Source organism: Amia ocellicauda, chromosome 8 (assembly GCF_036373705.1).
Source record: "Amia ocellicauda isolate fAmiCal2 chromosome 8, fAmiCal2.hap1, whole genome shotgun sequence".
NCBI lineage: Eukaryota > Metazoa > Chordata > Actinopteri > Amiiformes > Amiidae > Amia > Amia ocellicauda.
Genome location: NC_089857.1, coordinates 1,474,445 through 1,493,694, shown reverse-complemented (window position 1 = coordinate 1,493,694; position 19,250 = coordinate 1,474,445). Strand labels below are relative to the sequence as shown.

At 39.9% G+C, this 19,250-nt stretch overlaps 2 protein-coding genes across 3 annotated transcripts in view; one reads left to right on the top strand and one right to left on the bottom strand.

The window, feature by feature from the left end:
* Positions 1 to 19,250, top strand: part of LOC136755306 (dedicator of cytokinesis protein 2) — a 435,882-nt gene that overhangs the window by 227,760 nt on the left and 188,872 nt on the right. The gene's annotated exons all lie outside the window — the stretch shown is intronic.
* Positions 3,905 to 19,250, bottom strand: part of LOC136755307 (uncharacterized) — a 95,588-nt gene continuing 80,242 nt past the window's right edge. The window contains exon 3 of the mRNA XM_066711777.1: positions 3,905 to 4,434. Within this exon, the coding sequence (XP_066567874.1) occupies positions 4,239 to 4,434 (196 nt within the window). The 3' untranslated portion in view covers positions 3,905 to 4,238. The remainder of the gene's footprint in view (positions 4,435 to 19,250) is intronic.

Genomic DNA, 19,250 nt, shown 5'->3' with positions numbered 1-19,250 from the left:
CAAAACTCACCAGCATTGAGATACAGGTAAATCACTGCTCACCAGGTGGGCTAGTAATTCATTTTTGTCACTCGCCCTGCCTTCAAAATACTTGCCTTAATTTCCTTAATTTCTAGCCCTGCTTCAAGGTCTACCATCTTGTTCCTTGTACTCCTGGCATTGAGGTACATACATTGTAGGACTTGCCTATTAGCAGTTTCCCTTTGTTTTCTTTCATTAGTAGAACTTCTCCCAATGTCATGCCTCCCTGGTCCCTAGTTTAAAAGATCCACAATTTACGCTGCACATATGCTCTCCCAATGTGTTAGCCTCCCCTCCTTTTTAGATGTAGACCATCCTGTTTGTAGAGATCCCATCTATCATAGAAGAATGACCAATGTCCAAAAAATCTAAAGCCCTCTTCCCTACACCAGGATTTCAACCATGTGTTGAACTTTCTAATATCTGCCTGTCTCCCCGGCCTGGCACGTGGTACCGGAAGTATTTCAGAAAAAACTACTGTGTCATATCTAACTATTTAAATTTGTCTTGCAGAACCTCTGGCCTACTCTTGACCTATGTCATTGGTCATTGTGATCTATTGGATATGTTCTTAAAAATGTATTACAATCATTGTGTGTCTCACATCTTCACTCCAACCTACATCAGTTCACCACCAGAGGTCATCCTCACCTGAATACTAAACCCTGTCTCTCACATTCCCCAGCACCATGATCAATCATCCAGTTAACCTTCCTCACAACCCATGTGCACTTGTTCCATCCTCCTCCTCGTCCCATTGGTCCAGCACTCACAACCCCTGTTACCTGCCTCCCTCTACACAGTATATATTCCACTCTGTTCCTCAGACACTTTGTGAAGTCTTGCATTCTTTTGAGAGTCTTTTCTGAGCATTATGCATATCTTTGCAGCTGCCTCTGTTTTGCCTTCTTGTTCCGGACTACCTCTCTTGGATCTCCCTGTCTAGCCTGTTTGCCCAATGTACTGACCCCTGGACTGCGTTTTTGGATTTGTTTGCCTTTCTCCCATCTAAATAGTGAGCCTGCAGTTGGATCCACCATCCCTGTCCCCGAGGTCATTACAGTGTGACACGATACCCCCCGCCTTCAATAATTCACCATCAACCACCCCCCTCCACTTACTTATGGAAACCCTACCCCTACTCTGCCAATTGTTAATGGACTTTGCTTTTGGAATATGGACTTGATTGATTGCTTATGGTTAGTATTTGTTTAGAGAGGGACCTGTGTTAGACTCAAATACGTTTTTGTTTAGTTTTTATTATCTTCATTAGGTTTATTTTTATAAATTTGTTATGAAATCAAAGTGAATTAAACAAGTTAAATCATAAATATGGTGCAACAATGGATTTTAATAAACTGTCTAATAAAAGAGTGAAAAGAATAAAAAGTGCTAATCAACTGAAACAGACAATCTATAGTTGGCAGTTATGTTCTGGAGTGCCCTTGTTTAAAATGCATATAGATCAATAAATCAATAAATAATAATAGACAATATTAGTTAATATAGTTATAATAATGTAATACATTTGACATTGGTATGCTGCACTTCAACATGGCCTATCAGAATGTTGATGGGTCTTCCCTTCCAATAATACGCCGGTAGACAATCTTGCATTCTTTTCTTGATATATATTTGTGTCACCATCTATCATAATGAATACGTAAGGAGATGTGTACATTTTGGCACCCTTGTTCTGCTTCAGTGTGTCCATTATTACTCCAATAAACTGCACATGTGATATTGTTGCTGTAAGTCAAATCTTAAAAGATTAGACAGCTATAGTGTCTTGAACATTGTGAAGGCGATATTGTAGGCGGTATTGAAATGTATTATCATTGTTGCCTCTTCATGAGATCTGTTTACAGCTTCACACCACTGGAAGGGGTGCAGCTAAATGATTGAAGCATTTGTCTTTTGCACAGCTTGTGCTTTTGGCATTTGCTGTGGAGGTTGATGGTGTCTTGCTTAATTTTGTAGTTGCAGAGTCAAATTAGATTTACCTTCAAATGTCAGGCCGGAAATTTTACAGTGAACATAGTACATATGCGTACTAGCCAAGAGTAATGTTTTAGCCATTCAGGTTTAAATGTATAGCACATCTTGGTTTTCTTGGATTGATGTGGCTCTTCCTCTGGCATTGGAGTATAATCCTTTATTCAAAAGTTTAATCCACAAAGATTCTGTTTAATTACTAGGATCTAATTTGAATTCTTCTGCCTCAATGTAATTTCTGATATATAATGCTACCCCACCACCTCTTCAGTTACGTCTCTCCTAAACTGTGTGTATCCTTTCAACTTGTATTGATCCCCATTATTTTCTGTAAGCCATATTTCGGTCACTCCTACAACATCATGGTCACACACCACCACTGTGGCTTCTAGGTCTAACATATCGTTCCTTATACTCCTGGCATTGATGTACAAACATTTCAGGACTTTCCTACCAGCAGTTTCCCTTGATTTTCTTTCCTTAGTGGAACATCTCCCATTGTCAGAGCTCCCTACCCCCCTGGTCCCTAGTTTAAAAGATTCTCAATGACTCTGTAGTTTTGCTAAGGGGGGTCTTTGCTAGGATCTGGATCATTCTAAAGAAAATTAAAACGTGGCTTTAGCAGAATGAGTGTCTATTTCCGATGGAGCTCATTTACATGAGTGGTGAAAGACTTAATAGCAACAATGATATTACTAATGGTTATACACAGCCGGTGTGAAGGAGCAGTGAAGGAGCAGTGCTCAGCGTTCTGTGTAGAGAATTGGTGTAGAGATACACACTCACAGAATTACACTGGCCCTTGTCCTGGTAAGGAGACTCCCCACAGTACACATATTACACAAACTGTGCAGCCTCAGGATCTCTACTGCCTCTAAAGAGACTTTAATATACCGATAAATACAGATTTAGTATGAAATGTACAGAATATATGTTTGATGCCTTTTCTCATTAAAGCTTAGGAGGAAAGTTACAATATGCAATTTCTTCTGTTTTTCTTGTGCTGATACAAGCAGTTTTCCTGCCTTTGTAATTGAGCCTCTCTCCCTCTCTCCCCAGTGTGTTTGAGGGTAGTATGATCTTGGGTTGGATTGAGAGCCCCTCAGTGAGCTCCATGCTGCAGATCTATGACTGTCTTTGTGCGAGGAGACAGACTTTACAAAGTGAAACTCAGCCAGTTTGAAATGGTACACTTTGGGAGTAATAAATATGAGTGCTGTTCTGTAGGAAGAATGTTGTTAAAGACATAGGAAAGAAGAGTGCTGCCTGTAAGACCTCTGCTGGTCTTCTCTGTCCTGACAGCAAATTTCCTATTTTTTGGGGGGAGAAAAGTTTGCCTGCCTGTGACAATAGTGAGTTTAATACTACTCACCCTAAACATTTTCATTTTTTTCACCATAGAATTTTCTTCTTCAAATCAATAATCATTCTTCTGAAACCCCCAGAAGCAGCATTATTGTTTGAATTAATAATAATAAAAGAATCTGAAAAAGAGAATATCAGTTTTCAGATGCCAATTCTGGTATCTTTAAATTAGTAACCAGATTGATATAAATTCTGACTGGCACGGCTGAGCTATCGTGTGAGCCCCTGCTAACCAGCAGTGTGTACCTGGCCTAGTATGGTCCGTGTGGATGGATACCAGCTGCATCCTAGCCATGCTGAACACATAAAACCCAGTTTGCAAATCCTCTGTTACTGTGCTTCTTATCGTCTCTACAGCACTACAGCTCAGACAGAGCAAGATTAAAGTTGACCAGGTCATACCTTTATAAAAGGCTGCAAGTATACTCCCAACTACCACTTCTCAGAAGAAAGAAAACACAACCAAGCCAATAACAATCGCACAAAGGAATTGTGTATTAAAATATTTTATAGACCAGTTTATTGCATGGTTTCTGGTTTCAGAAACTGCAGAATTCTCTATGATGTACATTTGTTTTAATTATTGGTATGTATTAATTATTTGATGTATTCATTTTTTTTTTTTCCAGAACTGAGTAATTATTAAATATTTAAAAAATATAAAAGCTGGTGTTCACCTGACCCTCATGTGTCTATGGTGATGAGAAGCAGTGTAAAATGATAATTCCTGCTAACCCTCTGCCTGTCACAAGAAATCAATGCAGACATTACAGTTCTGTGATGGTACCACCTGTCTCCTCTTCACCCTCCTCTCCACTCTCTGCTCTCCTCTTCTGTCTCCTCTCCTTGTGGGTGTCTCACAGGAACCAGAAGCACTTACGTCGGCCCTTCTTGTGCTCAGGCTTGGTGGTGGTGGGGGTACGGGGTACAGGGGAGTCCTGGTTGTGGGGGGGCAGAGTCCCACTTGTCGGGGAGCTGTGATCAGACTCCAGCTCCACAATGCTCCAGGCCCGAGTGAACTGACCCTCCTGTAGCCTGAAGTCGTGTTCTACACTAAAACAAGGGAGAAAGGAGCCGTCAGAGCAGGGCTGGGAAACAAGATAAATGTTTAAAATAAAAACAAAAACCATCATCTTTATCATCATCATCATCATCATCATCATAACAGGGCACAGTGACTAGGAAAGGCCCACTTGTCAGAGACATTGAACCATATGGACCCTGGGACAGGGTTTTGACACACCCAATGATAGGACTGGTGAACAGACCAGTTACTGGGATGCTGGATTGGCAGTTGCAGTTCTTGCCAAAGAAACCTGCAGGTAAAGTATCTACTCTACTGTACTATACTGTTATTTTACTTATTTACACTGTGGATCTTAATTTCCACATAAAAAAGCAAGGCTTTGGGAAATAATGAATTTGTTTCCTTCCTTTTAATTTGTTACACTTTGGTGTAATTTATTTCCCCTAGGTTTGCTTTTGTGACTTGCTGATGTAATTGCAGAAAGATGCAATGCCCTAGTGCCCAGAACTACAGATAAAAGCACTATTGCTGTCTCAGCAACAAGATGCTCAGCACAGCAACATAAAGAAATCAGGGAAAAAATATATGTTTTATGCAATAATGGAGCTTCCAGGCAAACGGTTTCCCCCAGGATCTGGGATGCTGAGCACTTCCTGACATCTCCCTATAGCAGCATTCAGGAACCTATGTCTCACAAGCCATATATGGCTCTTTTCAGACTTTTATATGGCTCCCAATTTTCCAAATGTTGACTGCAAATACATCCTGGAACATAATTACATTATTTTTAAATTATTAGCATACTTAATTGAGGTATAATGTTCAAACTATTTCGGCAAGAGACTTGCATTTTAATATGGTTGACAGCGGTAAGTCAACCTACATTTCAGAGAGGTGAATTAGATGCCTGCTTCATGTCCACGTCAAACTGAATGACTAGTTAGCTAAATTTGAAAAATAAAATAAAAAATGTTGTTGAAAAGAAAAAAATACAAGTCGTGGTCCACAATTTGTCTCATTTATAATGATCGTCTTGCATCACTTAAACAGTTAAATGTTAAGAGACACTTTGAGACATGCCATTGCAGATATGAGAACTCTAACACAAAGACCATTTCATCCTGAAACTTCTGAATTTACAGCCACTTTCAGCACAGTGCATCATGTCAGTGTCTGTGTGCTGGCAGTATTTGGCTCAACATACGCATGTGAGCAGTCCTCCTCACATCTAAACAACATCAAAACCAACCTGCATGAACATAGCTCTCAAGTTTTCAAAATGTTAATGCGTGGGATTGATCACATTAAAATAATGTGGTGACAGATATCGCTCTCGCCAGTAAAAGCAAGAGCCTAAAGGAGGTGTGCACACAGTGGCATGATTTCCCAACACGCAAACCTCACAATTGCGTTGGGTCCCATGGGGCTAGTTCATATAATGTTTTTCAACTGCTTTTTCACCTAAAGTGTCATTAAACTCAGCCGCCAAAATACCACCAACTTTATGACATTAAAGAGCATATATTTTGATACATTGTCTTTATTTCAGTGTATCTAAATGTTGTATGTATGCTGTAACTGTGAAAAATCTGAAGATAATTATTACAAGCACAAAACAAAGTCTTCAGAATATCTTGGTGTCTGAACGGGTTCATTCGAGGTCATGGCGTGAACACTGTCAAGTTGTTGCTCCGACCAAGTAAGTGGTTTCTGTCGTAATTCCCATATGACGTGAATACAGGGTAAATCTGACATGCTTATGCGCTTTAGCAGCATCTTGGCCAAGGACCACTCAAACATACACAAAAGTAATCATTACCGTAAATTGGATGAATATGAGCATATGTTGCTATTGAGTTTGGTAATTATAATGCAAATTGAACATTTACAGCGATTTTCTCAGTTTAAAATATGCCAAGTAGTTGGAATTTAAACATTTATAATTGTGCGATTAATTATCATATCTTAACAAGTAATACCTATACCTACACAAGTAATAGCTACAATTCTCTTCTGTCAGATAGAGGCTATATACACATTTGATTTCATAGACCACAAACTCTGTCTGCATGTCTATCTAAAAGGTAGGCCGCGTTCGCATATCCCACAGCTTGTTGTGCTGGATACATGGCTGTCTGATTGAAAAACGCCTTTCTTCACAAACCCTACAAAAAATGGTTTTGATTGGATGACTTGATTTTTTATTATTTTTATTTGATATGGAGTGTGTGGTAACACTAAATTGGTAATGACAGGTAGAGATGGAGGGGCACCTAAACATTGGTTTTGATTGGTGCCAGAAAATTGACAAACGCAAACCCTGTGTGTGCATACGTGTAGACCGGGGGGAGGGACATGCACAGAAAATGTTTAGCCAAATGCATGAGATTTTAGCAACAATGCGTGAGATCAGGGGGCACAGAATATATTTGGGCAAATGCATGAGATTTTACCGATGATGAGATGGAGCCTCAATGCCTGAGGCTTGAAAGAGCTGTGCATGAAGCTTAATCTCACCAGTTATGACACTAACTACAATGCACTCAGCAATACAATGCAGCAACAGAAATCTCATTATTTTAAGTTGGGGTGCACTACACCTATTGTTAATTACTCATTTATGATGCCCCTTTCACAACTTGTGTGTTGTCTTATAGTGCTAGAAACCAGCACTATGTCGATGAACATAATATAGTGCTTTTTATGTATCCTACTATTCTGTTAGTAGGCTACAGCTAGCTTGGGTGGTCACCTATTGATGTTGTATAACTATCAGAACTACTGGTATACTGCTGTTGTTATTTGTGCATTCCTATGTAATAAGAACATAAGAATATAAGAACATAAGAAAGTTTACAAATGAGAGGAGGCCATTCGACCCATCAAGCTCATTTGGTGTCCATTAGTAACTAGATGATCCAAGGATCCTACCTAGTCTATTTTTAAATGTTCCCAAATTTTCAGCTTCAACCACATCGCTGGGGAGTTTGTTCCAAATTGTGAAACCTCTCTGTGTGAAGAAGTGTCTCCTGTCTTCTGTCTTGAATGCCTTGAAGCCCAATTTCCATTTGTGTCCCCAGGTGTGTGTGTCCCTGTTGATCTGGAAAAGCTCCTCCTGTTTGATGTGGTCGATGCCTTTCATGATTTCGAAGACTTGAATCAAGTCCCCATGTAGTCTCCTCTGTTCCAGGGTGAAAAGGTTCAGTTCCCTCAGTCTCTCCGAGTAGGACATTCCCTTCAGACCTGGAATAAGTCTGGTTGCTCTCCTCTGAACTGCCTTTAGAGCAGCGATATCTTTCTTGAAGTGTGGTGCCCAGAACTGTACACAGTTCTAGTTCTGTTCCTCCCATAGTGTAATTATAGTGGACATTTTTGTTACCTGCATGTAATACCTTGCACTTGTCCACATTGAATTTCATCTGCCAGGTGTCGGCCCACAACTGAAGATTGTATCTGCAGAGCCACCTATTTTAATATCATCTTAAAATTTTACAAGTTTGCTAACTATCCCAGAGTCCAGATCATTAATACAGATTAGAAAAAACAAAGGCCCTAATACTGATCCCTGTGGAACTCCACTAACAACCTCACTCCAGTTAGAAACAATATATACACATAGAAACATATGAATGTACGTAGAGTTGTGTAGGGGGCTAGTGTATGGATGACCAAGGGAGATGTGCAGTTGTTCCAGGTATAATCCTTCAGTGAAAAAGATAAAACGTCTCCTTTCACTCGTCCCAAAACTTTAGTAAAATTAATAATTTTAATAATTCATATTAAGATTACTAAGATTTCAACAAAAGACTCCCTTCCCCCTCCAGCCCCCTATTGTCCTTCCTGAGTTCATGCTTATTTTGAATCTCTAACAAGGAATGATAATTAAAAAATAAAAGTTATGTGAACTGCAATGAAGCAAGAGTGAAATCCGCTCAAATGTTTTATGCTGTCAGGAAGCATGAAAATCAGCCAACCAAATAGGCCACTGTGTGTACGCAATTTTGGGAGGTTGCCTTCACAGCACCTTTTATCTGCAGAGCTTCCTGTTGTATGATTAAATAGAAGCTGAAAAATGTATATTTGACATTGGATACATTGTGATTTTAAATAGCTTTATTCCTTGTGCAGGGTATATATCAATCTGTATGTGGGAGAGTAAGCAGATTTATTTTTAACACATTTTTATAAAGAGTGAAAGAAAGAATCAAGAATCCAGAATTGTCTGATCTGCAATTTAGCCTATACAGAGTACTGGGCTGCAGTTTGTTCAGTAGCTCATTGTCATGTAAATGTGTTTAAAGAAAAGAGATGTTGAGATAATTACTATCAAAACAACATTATAGTTGCAATGCACAAATTACTTTAAATATATTTTCATTATGGTTATTGTTGAGGGTGGCATGGTGGCACAGTGGCTAGCACTACTGCCTCACAGCTCCAGCGATCTTGGGTTTGAGTCTTGGCTCGGGGTGCCTATCAGTGTGGAGTCTGCATGTTCTCCCCTTGTCCGTGTGGGTTTCCTCCAACTGTCCAAAGAGATGCAGGTTAGGTTGATTGGCCATGCTAAATTGCCCTGTAGGTGTGTTTTTGTGTGTGTGTGTGTGTGTGTGTGTGTGCCCAGCGATGGCCTGGCGTCCTGTCCTGGGTGTATTCCTGCCTTGCACCCTATGCCTGCCGGGATTGGCTCCGGCATCCCCGACCCTCACCAGGATAAGTGGTTTCAAAGATGGATGGTTATTGTTTTTATTAGTGAGCATTTTCGATTACACTTAACTTTATGTTGCTGTTTGACTTGATTGCTTTAATATTTGTGTAAATAATAATTGAGTGATTAATAAAGTCCTAAAATCTAGTGATGCCATACACATAAACGTAATAATCTAATAGTCTACAGGTATCTTGCTAGTTATCCTTACTGAGAATTCTTGAGACAGATACAATATGATTACCCATTAGAACTCAAGTTTTTGGCTTGAGGCAAAAAGCATAAAAGTAAAAGAAAAACACTAGTATACTACTTGTCACTAAAGATCAGAAAAATAATGCAATTTAGCTAATTATCAGAAAATAATGCATTGTCTACTACATGTGCAGTGTATATAGTTTTCAACTGAGCGGACATTAACTTGAGGACTTTTTTTTCAGTTTTCCAAGATGCCTTATTTGGAAACAGGCCCAAAATAGTTTCCCAATTCTTTGAAGGGCTTGTTTCCTTATTTTTCTTCCTACTCTGTATTTCTAGTTCTAAATGTCTGCATTTTATATGTTTCAGACAAAGAGATTCTGCGGTTTTAGGTAATAATATTGAAATATGAATCAACAGTGACTTAGCCATTCCCTTCCTATTGGAAGTGTAATTGTTTTAAGGAATGTGAAAATGGTACAAACTTTACCCAGTGTGTTTAACTCTGTTGTAAAGTAAAGTAAAGTGTAAAGTTTTAGCACATGTATTATTATTATTATTATTATTATTATTATTATTATTATTATTATTATTATTTATATTTATATTTATATTTTCCAGATCATCAATTTTGATACCAAATAAGTCAGGTTTAATTGTAATATAATTTTAAATTTATGGTAGCTGGAATCTTGTGTTTTATTTTGTTCAGGTGTCAGGTACATTTTCTGTTCTGCATTTGACTATAGATGGTAGGATGATATACAGCATTATTTGTCTTGTTTTAAAGTAAGGGTTAAGCAATTATGTGTCTCTTTACATCTGAATTTATGAACACTCACTGTGCATGCTAGCAGCTTGATTCTGCCACTGGCTGGGGGCTTCTTGAATCTTCTTGCAACTTGAATTGTTCAGTCCCTTTTCTTTTAAGACCAAAACATTTGGTTTTGAGATTGAATAATATTAATTTAATTTTAAGTTCCATTCCCTTAATTGTTACAAACTAAGGAAAATGCTAGCTATAGCTTCTGTTACCAGTATACAATTTGTATTTAAATTTTACTCTGGGTTGTAGAATAAATAATGCATTTTGATTGTCTGTGTTCTATAAATATTTTTTTAGAGTTCTGCAATGTAAATGGGAGTAAAATAAATTAGATTAAATGTGATTTATTACAGAATACAGTAATATAGAGCAGAGTATACAAGTACATTTATATAAAGTAAAGCTAAAAACAAAAAATTGATTGACAATATCCATCTTTATGCAGCTGCAGTGTAAACACAGCCAGCATCACTGAGCAATGCACTCTTGACTTGAGCATCAATATAGCCAACTCCTCCGACTGGAAAAAAATAAATAAACTAATCCAGCGGCGGAATTTGCTCTAAGCACAGTAGGGATGGGGCGCTCTTGTGGGCCCCACCCACCACCCTTCTATAAAGCCTACTGCGGGGTCCTCCAAGTAGTCCGCTGCAGAGATATAACATGCTATTTTTTATATATAAAATGGGTTGCCAGTGAAACGGAGTTAAAAACACACTGTTAGCTTACTCCACAAATGACAATACACATCATTCTAAGCGCAGCGTCTTAAAGCTACACTTTCCTTTTTTTCATATCTTAACGATAGCTAGTTGCTAGTGGTTGGTGTCACAGCGCCCCCGTGTATATAAACGTTGCCGGGTGGAGACGCACTTACAGCGGCGGGCCCGCTAGGCGCTCCACTTGTTGCAGAGGCGTTCCAGTTGTTGTGTGCCCCCAGTGCAAACACTGACCGGCGCCTCGTGTGCGCTTGGCTCGGCGATGAGCTCCTCTCGCCCCCGCCACTGTGCCGCTTGCGGCCAGCGCACCTTGCCCGCCTGGAGTGGGGAGGTCTTATGCCCCGTCTGTCTGGGCACACACAGCAGGCGCAATTTGGCCGTGACTTCCGGGTCCGCTACGGCGCTTCACCGTTTCACCGGGCAGCGCCGCGCCCGAAGATCCCCCACTGCAAGTGACGGGGTGGCCTCGGGGGTGCTGGATCTCCGCCTCTCCATGAGCCCCTCCATCTCCTCCACCAGGGCTGCAGTGACGGAGACAGCCGCGCCCCCGTGCTTGCGTCTCCTCCTGCTCCCGCTGCTGCGCCGGCTGCCGCTACCCCCGCGGCAGCCGCGCCCCTCCTGCCTGCAGTGCCCGCAGTGCCCGCAGTGCGCACCGCTACGGCCGCGTGCGCATCTCCCCGCCGCGTGTGCACGTGAACGCCCCCGTGCTCCCTCCCCCTCTTCCGTGTCATCCCTCGCCTCCTCCCTGTCACGTCGTCGGCGACGGAGGTCTGGTTTAAATAGTACGATGGACCAGATCTGCGCTTTCCTGGCAGTTGCCACCCCCCACACCATGACGCTCCGCCGTCAGTTCACACCATGCCGGTGGAGACTGAGGGGAGTCTGTCTGCCTCATCCCAGGATGAGGGCACTGGATGGGCCACCTGGGAGGAGGACCGCCTGTCTCTGGGTCCTCACGAGGACTCAGAGTTGGAGGTGGAGCTCATGGAGGAGGAGTGGACACCCCTCCTGCTCCCACGGGACAGGACAGGGAGTTCTGGGCAGTCATTCAGAGGGCCGTGGAGTCTCTCCAGCTCCCCTGGCCCTCTGACCCTGCCCTACTGCGCTCCAGGTTTGAAAGGGGTCAGCACGTGCAGCGGCACACACAGGCCCTCTCGCTGCTGCCTGACCGCCTTGAGGAGCTGAAAGCTACCTGGGACCATCCAGCAACAGCCCCCGCGTGTGAATTCCACCATAGCCACGGTGGTCTCCCTACCTCTGTTGTCCGCGGAGCCATGCGACCTGACCTGCCCCAACAGGCAGTGTCGCGTCACAGAGACGTTGCTCCGGAGGGCGTATGAGGCTGGAGCCCAAGCGGCTCGCCTCCGAAATACTGAAAGCCTGCTGGCCTTGTACTTGGCCCAGCTGGCAGAGCCCTTGGAGCATCATGGCACATCAACCACCCTGCCCCCTATCTCGGAGATAGCGGTGGCAGCGGATCAGCTCGTTATCGTGATGCACTGTCCTGGTACAATGAGAAGTGCAGATATAATGCAGTTCAGTCTGCAAGCAAGTATGTTTTAAAGGGAAGGGTAGGCATAGGAGAAGTTGCAATAAAATGATTGAAGTGCTAACAAACCATAAGTAGAAGTGGTAAGAGAACTCATTGGATATGATGAGGGGGCCCAGAGAGCAGGTGTAGAGAGAGAGTAGGAGGGGGCCCAGCAGGACAGATCCTAGAGGCACACCTGTAAGAGAGATTGTGGTGTGGAAGAAGATCCATGGCATTTCACAGTAATAGCAGTAATATACTTCTGTCTTTGAGGAAAGAGAAAACCCATCATTCATGGGGGTGATTATGAAGTCACCATGCACATATTGTAATTAGAAGGTATGTGCTACAGTTTAAATACTTGCAGTTGGACCAAAGCTGCTTTAGGTCCATCCTTGCAGTGTAAATGCAGTATAAATCACCAGTCCGCAAAACAGGTTTCACAGTTTTTGTTCTGCTGTTAATACAAGATATTCAGAGACCACCCTCAGTCATCTGTCTCCACTTTCTGTAAATCAGTCCAACACCCCAAGAACATGTTGGTAAATCAGGTCGACACCCAAGAACATTCCACAAACTGGGATTTTACCAGTGTTAATCTTCCTGGTATCAGACAGTTTTATTCCTTAAAGTAGGCTTTAAAGTCATCTGGCTGATTCCTGCTGTTTTCACTTTATGTGCATGGGAGCTCTTATGCTTTAGTAAGCACAAGTTCATATTGTAAAACACAGAACTTGAAAGCTATGTCTTGTCATTGAGGAGTAAGAAAAATAGTTTAACACTAGCTCAAATTACTTATTTAGGGATATCTATGAATTTATTGATGAAGTTGCCAAAACAAGGTCTTATGGTGTATAGTTACAGTGGTGGGCTGTAGCATGTTCAGTCAGTGTCACAGTGCTGGCTGCAGTGTGTTTAGTAGTTTGAGTTCTGGGCTGCAGCGCAATAAGCTTTGATAAATATTATACTATGCAGTATTGTCTGCTTATATTTCCCTTCACTTTTCCTTTATTCTGTGTGGATATGCTGATAACAGTAGGGCCCCATGCTTCTGAGGTCTTGTGTTAGTGTAATTGTCTTTGTCTTTCATAGCAATAAGCATTTCATAGCAATAAGCTGAAAAACAGCTGAATAAGAATTTAAAGGTGAGTAATAAACTGGAGAAGTTATTATTCAAACAAATTAAAAATTGATTTTCCTCAAGATCATTTCATGGATTCTTAATTTTAACATTTCTCTTGTTCTACAAAATAATAATAAAATATAATTTGATACATAAAATATGATTGTTGTGTTTTGATGTATTTTTCAATGTCTTCTCCTTTTTGCTGTTTTGCAATAAACTCACAGCATGTCATTCTGTGAGATATGACTGTCTCTCAGCAGCCATGCAGAAAGGTCATTGTAGTCAGTGTAAACCTGACAGTGTTTCAGGGCTCTGTGACTGTGCCACATAAACCTGAAAGCTGACCTTTTCAATTAGAAGTCTTCCCTGTAAACAAGAGCTGCTGACCCTTCATAGTGTTCCTGTTTACTGTCTGACAGAAGCTTTCTTTATTGATGAGGGGGAGATACTTATATGAAGCCTGTTTAACATTGGTCTAGCATTGGTGACTGTGCCTTTATTACTTTGTTTGTAAAGTAGTTGATCAGTATGTACAGGTGAAAAAACAAAATGCTCATTACATCTTAACTCCTTACATCAAAATCAGATACTCTGCATATTCCCCAACATAAAACCAGTGTCGCCTTACAACAGTTTCAGTTACCCACTCAACACTTTAAAGAGGCTAGAGAGTTTTAAAAAACCCTGCTCTAAGCATATTCTGGGTGATGCCATATACCTTGCACTTCTTAATGAGTGACTTGACTGTGCTCCAAGGGATATGCATTGTCTTTGAAATATTTTTATGCACCTCCCCTGATCTGTATCTTTTTTGTATAACACTTTATAAACATTTAACATTGTTTAACATTGTTTAAAGTTTTTGCATGGAAAATATGCACATTTTTCCATATTTTTAATTCGAAAGGCTTATGTTGGACATGTTTTTTTATGCTGCCACTCACCTTTTGCTGATCTGATCTACGTTTTCACAAAAGTACATGTTTTACCATGGTAATGCACAAACCAAAGGCATAGTCCATTAGCTTGTTGCAGTGATGTAACATGTCATTAGTCATGAATTACTGTAGTCCACTGCACAGAAAATATGCAGCCCCCCTTGAACAAACTTGATAGTGCACAGTTTCAGTGTGATGCATGCAACAATTTTAGCACAATGGACCTTACAATTCACACAATGGATGCCAAACCATGTGACCGATCCACTTATAACAAACTTTTTTATATTAACTAATTTTAACCAAATATTTGTGTTCTAAACTCTAACTGAAATTCATATATTATGAACTTACATTTGGGTCCAATCTATGTCAATTTGCCGGGCTCTATTGATTCAAAGAATTCAGTTGAGGTTGTTGTTAATAATAAGTTATCCCGTCTTATTTCCAAATCTATCAATGCTACACCTCCTAAAACTCCTAACAACAACAACAGACTTCCAGTACTTTGTGCTTGTATGCCTACAAATCTAAAAATAGATTAAATTGAAATATTGCACCCAAATTAAGATTACTGTTCAAATTTGGGGTACAAACTAAATTGTGTTTCTATTTGTTTGTGTAACAACAGGACTGCCAGGGGTTTAGGTCAAAAACAGGCGTGAGGTCAAGAACCGGCAAACTGGGCATAGGAGGTTGAGCTAGTGTCTTGGTTGGGGTATACTAACGAATACTAATGCTCAGTACTTTAGCACAGGAGGCTTTACAAGACTTCGCAAGGAGCTGTAGAAACAAGGGTGTTTAAATACTGAGCTAATGAGCCCAGGTAACTGGGAACAGGTGTGCTAATTGGTAAATTAATGGAGAGCACTCGACCTGAAGTAACCCTGAGCAGGAGAACAGAAAGCTGAGAAACGGTAGAAGGTGAGAGACATTGACCTCTGGTGGAGAGACTAGGAACAAGGTCAGGACGTGGACATAACAGTTTGGGAACTAGCTTGAAATATTGGTGTTGGCGGTTCAGTCTCTTATTAATACCTTAAAATGTGGTAGGTAAATTGATATTATAGAATGGTGTATTGTATCAAGTCTTAAAATATTTTGTGACACACTAATATTTTTTTTCAGATATTTGTTTCATTGAAATACATTTATATAAAGTATATATTTATTTTAATAGATTTATGTTTTCTCAACTTTGACTTTTCAAAACAATTCATACACAATTATTCTTGCCCCTCCAATGAGCCTTGATACAGTAGTTGGGAAACACAGCTGTAGACTACACCCAAACAATTTTAGTTTGGAAGCTTTTATATTATTAGGTCTGTCATATTATGAGTTTTGTTTTTAATTTCACAAAACATTGAACGTTTTTTTTTGTCATCTTAATTTTTGGCCATTCATTCCAAGATGGTGTGACGGCTCTTTTCCTTATCATCTTAGTAACTATTTTATGAGGACAACAGACCTTCAGAAACAACACCACACAACTACACAGAATATGGATGCTCAGTGCAGTTTTGATGCCAGTGCCTGTATTCTATTTAGCCAGCAGGGGCCATCTGTAGCACTGTAATGCTCTACAGTACACCATCTCATTAGTTCTGATGCCAGCTAAAAGTGACACTGCTGAGGTGATAAATACATCCCTCTTTCACTTCACCTCCACTCTTGTCCTCCCTCCACCTGTTCCCATTAGACCAGATCACTGATGCACACCACTGGTTAGAGCCATAAAGCACTGTATGCACTAGAGGTGAGGTTCTCTGCAGATGTTTTTCTAATGAGGAGTTAAAGACAATAAATTGACAATATACCTCATCTGCAGAACTCTATGTGGTGAACATGTATTTTCTTCCTTGAGTTCAGGTTAGAAAAGAGGCACTGATACTAAATAAGGAGGTATGAGAAGGAGCTGTGTTCCAGCTGTATTATTATTTTATTTATTGATTGTCTGTCTCCCTTCCCCATTCAGTATAAGGATAGTATCACATAAGAGGAGGAAATCCAGCCTCTCTTAGTTAACATCCATGCAGATGGCTGATTCCAGAATCCCAGTTCATTGCAGTGTGTAATCAGATTTTACAGGATGCTTAACTGGCCTGGTTTAGACAATTATACAGCAGAAGGTGGTTTCGATCACCCACTTTTCAGTAAAGACAGCATGGATATAAACAGATACATATAATGATGGACAGCAAAATCCCAAAGGATTTTATTTTTTATTTGTATTTAATTTAGTAATTGTTATGCATTTATAGGATCATGTGTTGTTTACAAAACCTGGCAATGAGTGTTATATATTGGTGCTGGACAAAAGGTATTAAAGGTGACCTTTCATGTTTAATGAAAGAAAATACATTAAAATATTCTGGCAGCAGTGCCATTATTCGGGAGAGTGGATCTGAGGTGAGGATTTCAATGTCTCTCCTACTCTTTGCAATGTGCTTATTTAAGTGCTATTTTATGGGACAACTGTTGAGATTTCAAAGCACAGTCAATCAGGGCCTGGAAGGCAGAGGAACGTCTGCATCATGCGCCCTGTATTAGGGGTTCATTCAAAAAATGCACACCTCAGCTCATCTACTATTAGTAGTGCTATCCTGATGATTAGTCAGCATAAACTGGTAGTTAGAGGAGGTACAGAGGGGCAGGCAGTGTGAATTAGTGGTCTTAGATTTGAGTATCTGCGGAGAGAGGGAGGGAGTATATATGAATGCTACTTTAATGTACAATGTTTGGAGATTCAAAGGAAAAGCGAGATTAAGTTCCTTTTATAATAATTATTATTATTAAGGGGCCAAGCAATGAAGTGGCTGGACCACCTTTTGTAATTGTTTGGATTATTAGGGGGTCAAGCAACGAAGTTGCTGGACAACCTTTTGTAATTGGTCGGATTATTATTATTAAGGGGCCAAGCAACAAAGTTGCTTGATAACTGGTTGGATTATTATTATTATTCCACCACGTAACTTGCATATATTTCAAATGGGCAGAATCTCACCAGATTTGGTATGCTGGTAGATGCATATATGACATTGTCTCTAAACAAATTTGGAGGTCATACGCCTGATTGTTTGGTGCCAATATTGGATTAATGACAATTATTAGACAATATTCAATCATCTTCTTCTCCAAAACCACTAATGGGACAGATTTGATTTGAAACTGCATATGTTTATGTTATGACCTATATTCAGATTTGTTCAAGACAAGTCGATCTGTCACATGGTTTGGCAGCCATATTGGATTGGTCAAAAATATTCAATCATCTTCTTCTCTGAAACCGTTAGGCGGACTGAAGTGAAATTGTGCACACATAACCTTGGCTTGGTCCTCTATCAGATTTGTTAAAAACAAGTGGACTCATTAAATAACGTCTGCTATGAGCAAATCAATTTATAATTTTTTGTCCATAAATTTCAAATGACCATGAAATTAAAACATCATAACAGAAACTCACCAAAATTGGTGTGTTGATAGATACCTATAGCAGATTGTCCCACCAGAAGTTTGGAGGTTATACATCATATGGTGTGTTGCCAATATTGGATTAAGTGACAATATTCAAGCCTCTACTTACCAATTACATACCCCACTAAATGTACAGCTGCTCTTGAGACAGAGCACATCTATCAATCACAGACAACACCACCACTTGCAGGGACTTCCAGTACAGACCACATACTTTGAAACTCAACCATCATGCCAAGCTTGCAGGGGGATTTGATCACAGGAACTCAGACACATGCAAGTGTTGACATGTACAAGATACAAGAACATCTCATAGTCTTGCATTTTGTGCCTTTACCCACTGCACCACTAGGGAGGTTGACATTAGGGCTTGGATTTATAATAGAGTACATTTATGAAAGCGATACATACAAAAAGAGAGGGCACTGTACTACCAATTTAACCAATAGTAATCTTTACAAATATTGAAATAGTTAACAATTTTATATTGTCTATGTATTCATTGTAAGAATATAAAAGACTTTAGTTAATGTAGTATATTGCAGGGCACAAAAATATCTGTGTAATATATATGAATAATATATCACACTCGTTATAAATGGTGACTTATATTACAAGCGATGAAGATATGATCTCATTACTCCCTTCTCACAGGCATAGGATAGTTTGGTAACACATAGGCTAAGTTGAGTATGTCACAGATGTTAAGATCATTGCAATATAGCATGGGAGACCTGGGTTAGAGTCCTGCCATGGCCAGAACCCAAAAGTATGTTAAACATGATATGTCCCTACAGATATCTTTGGGTACTTTTAATTTTATTAGTTTCAATATTCATGTACTAACAGTATCATATTGTAGCAGTTCTGAAGGCATACTATGAAGCATGGGCCATTTAGTGTTATGGTTAGATCACTACACTGTGGTGCGTGAGACCTGGCTTCCAGTCTCATCATGGCTTAAACCCTAAAGTATATTATATATGCCATATCCCTACCCATATGCTTGCCCCCTACATTGCTGCTTGCAGCTATATTTATCATTGTTATTATTACTTAAAAAAATACTTTTCACGACAATAAAACAAACAAAACTAAAAAAGGAATACAATTATGAATCACAAAGGCAAAAGAAGCTCACTTGAAAACTGTTTTAAACAGTTATGTTTTAATGAAGATTTAAACATGCTCACTGTAGTAAATATTTAGGAAGATTCTTCCATAATGTCAGGCTACAGCAGCAAAATTCCTAATCAGCTATATATAGGTGTTTGTAAAAAGGAACCTGAATTGACAACCACCAATGTACACAATCTTAAAGC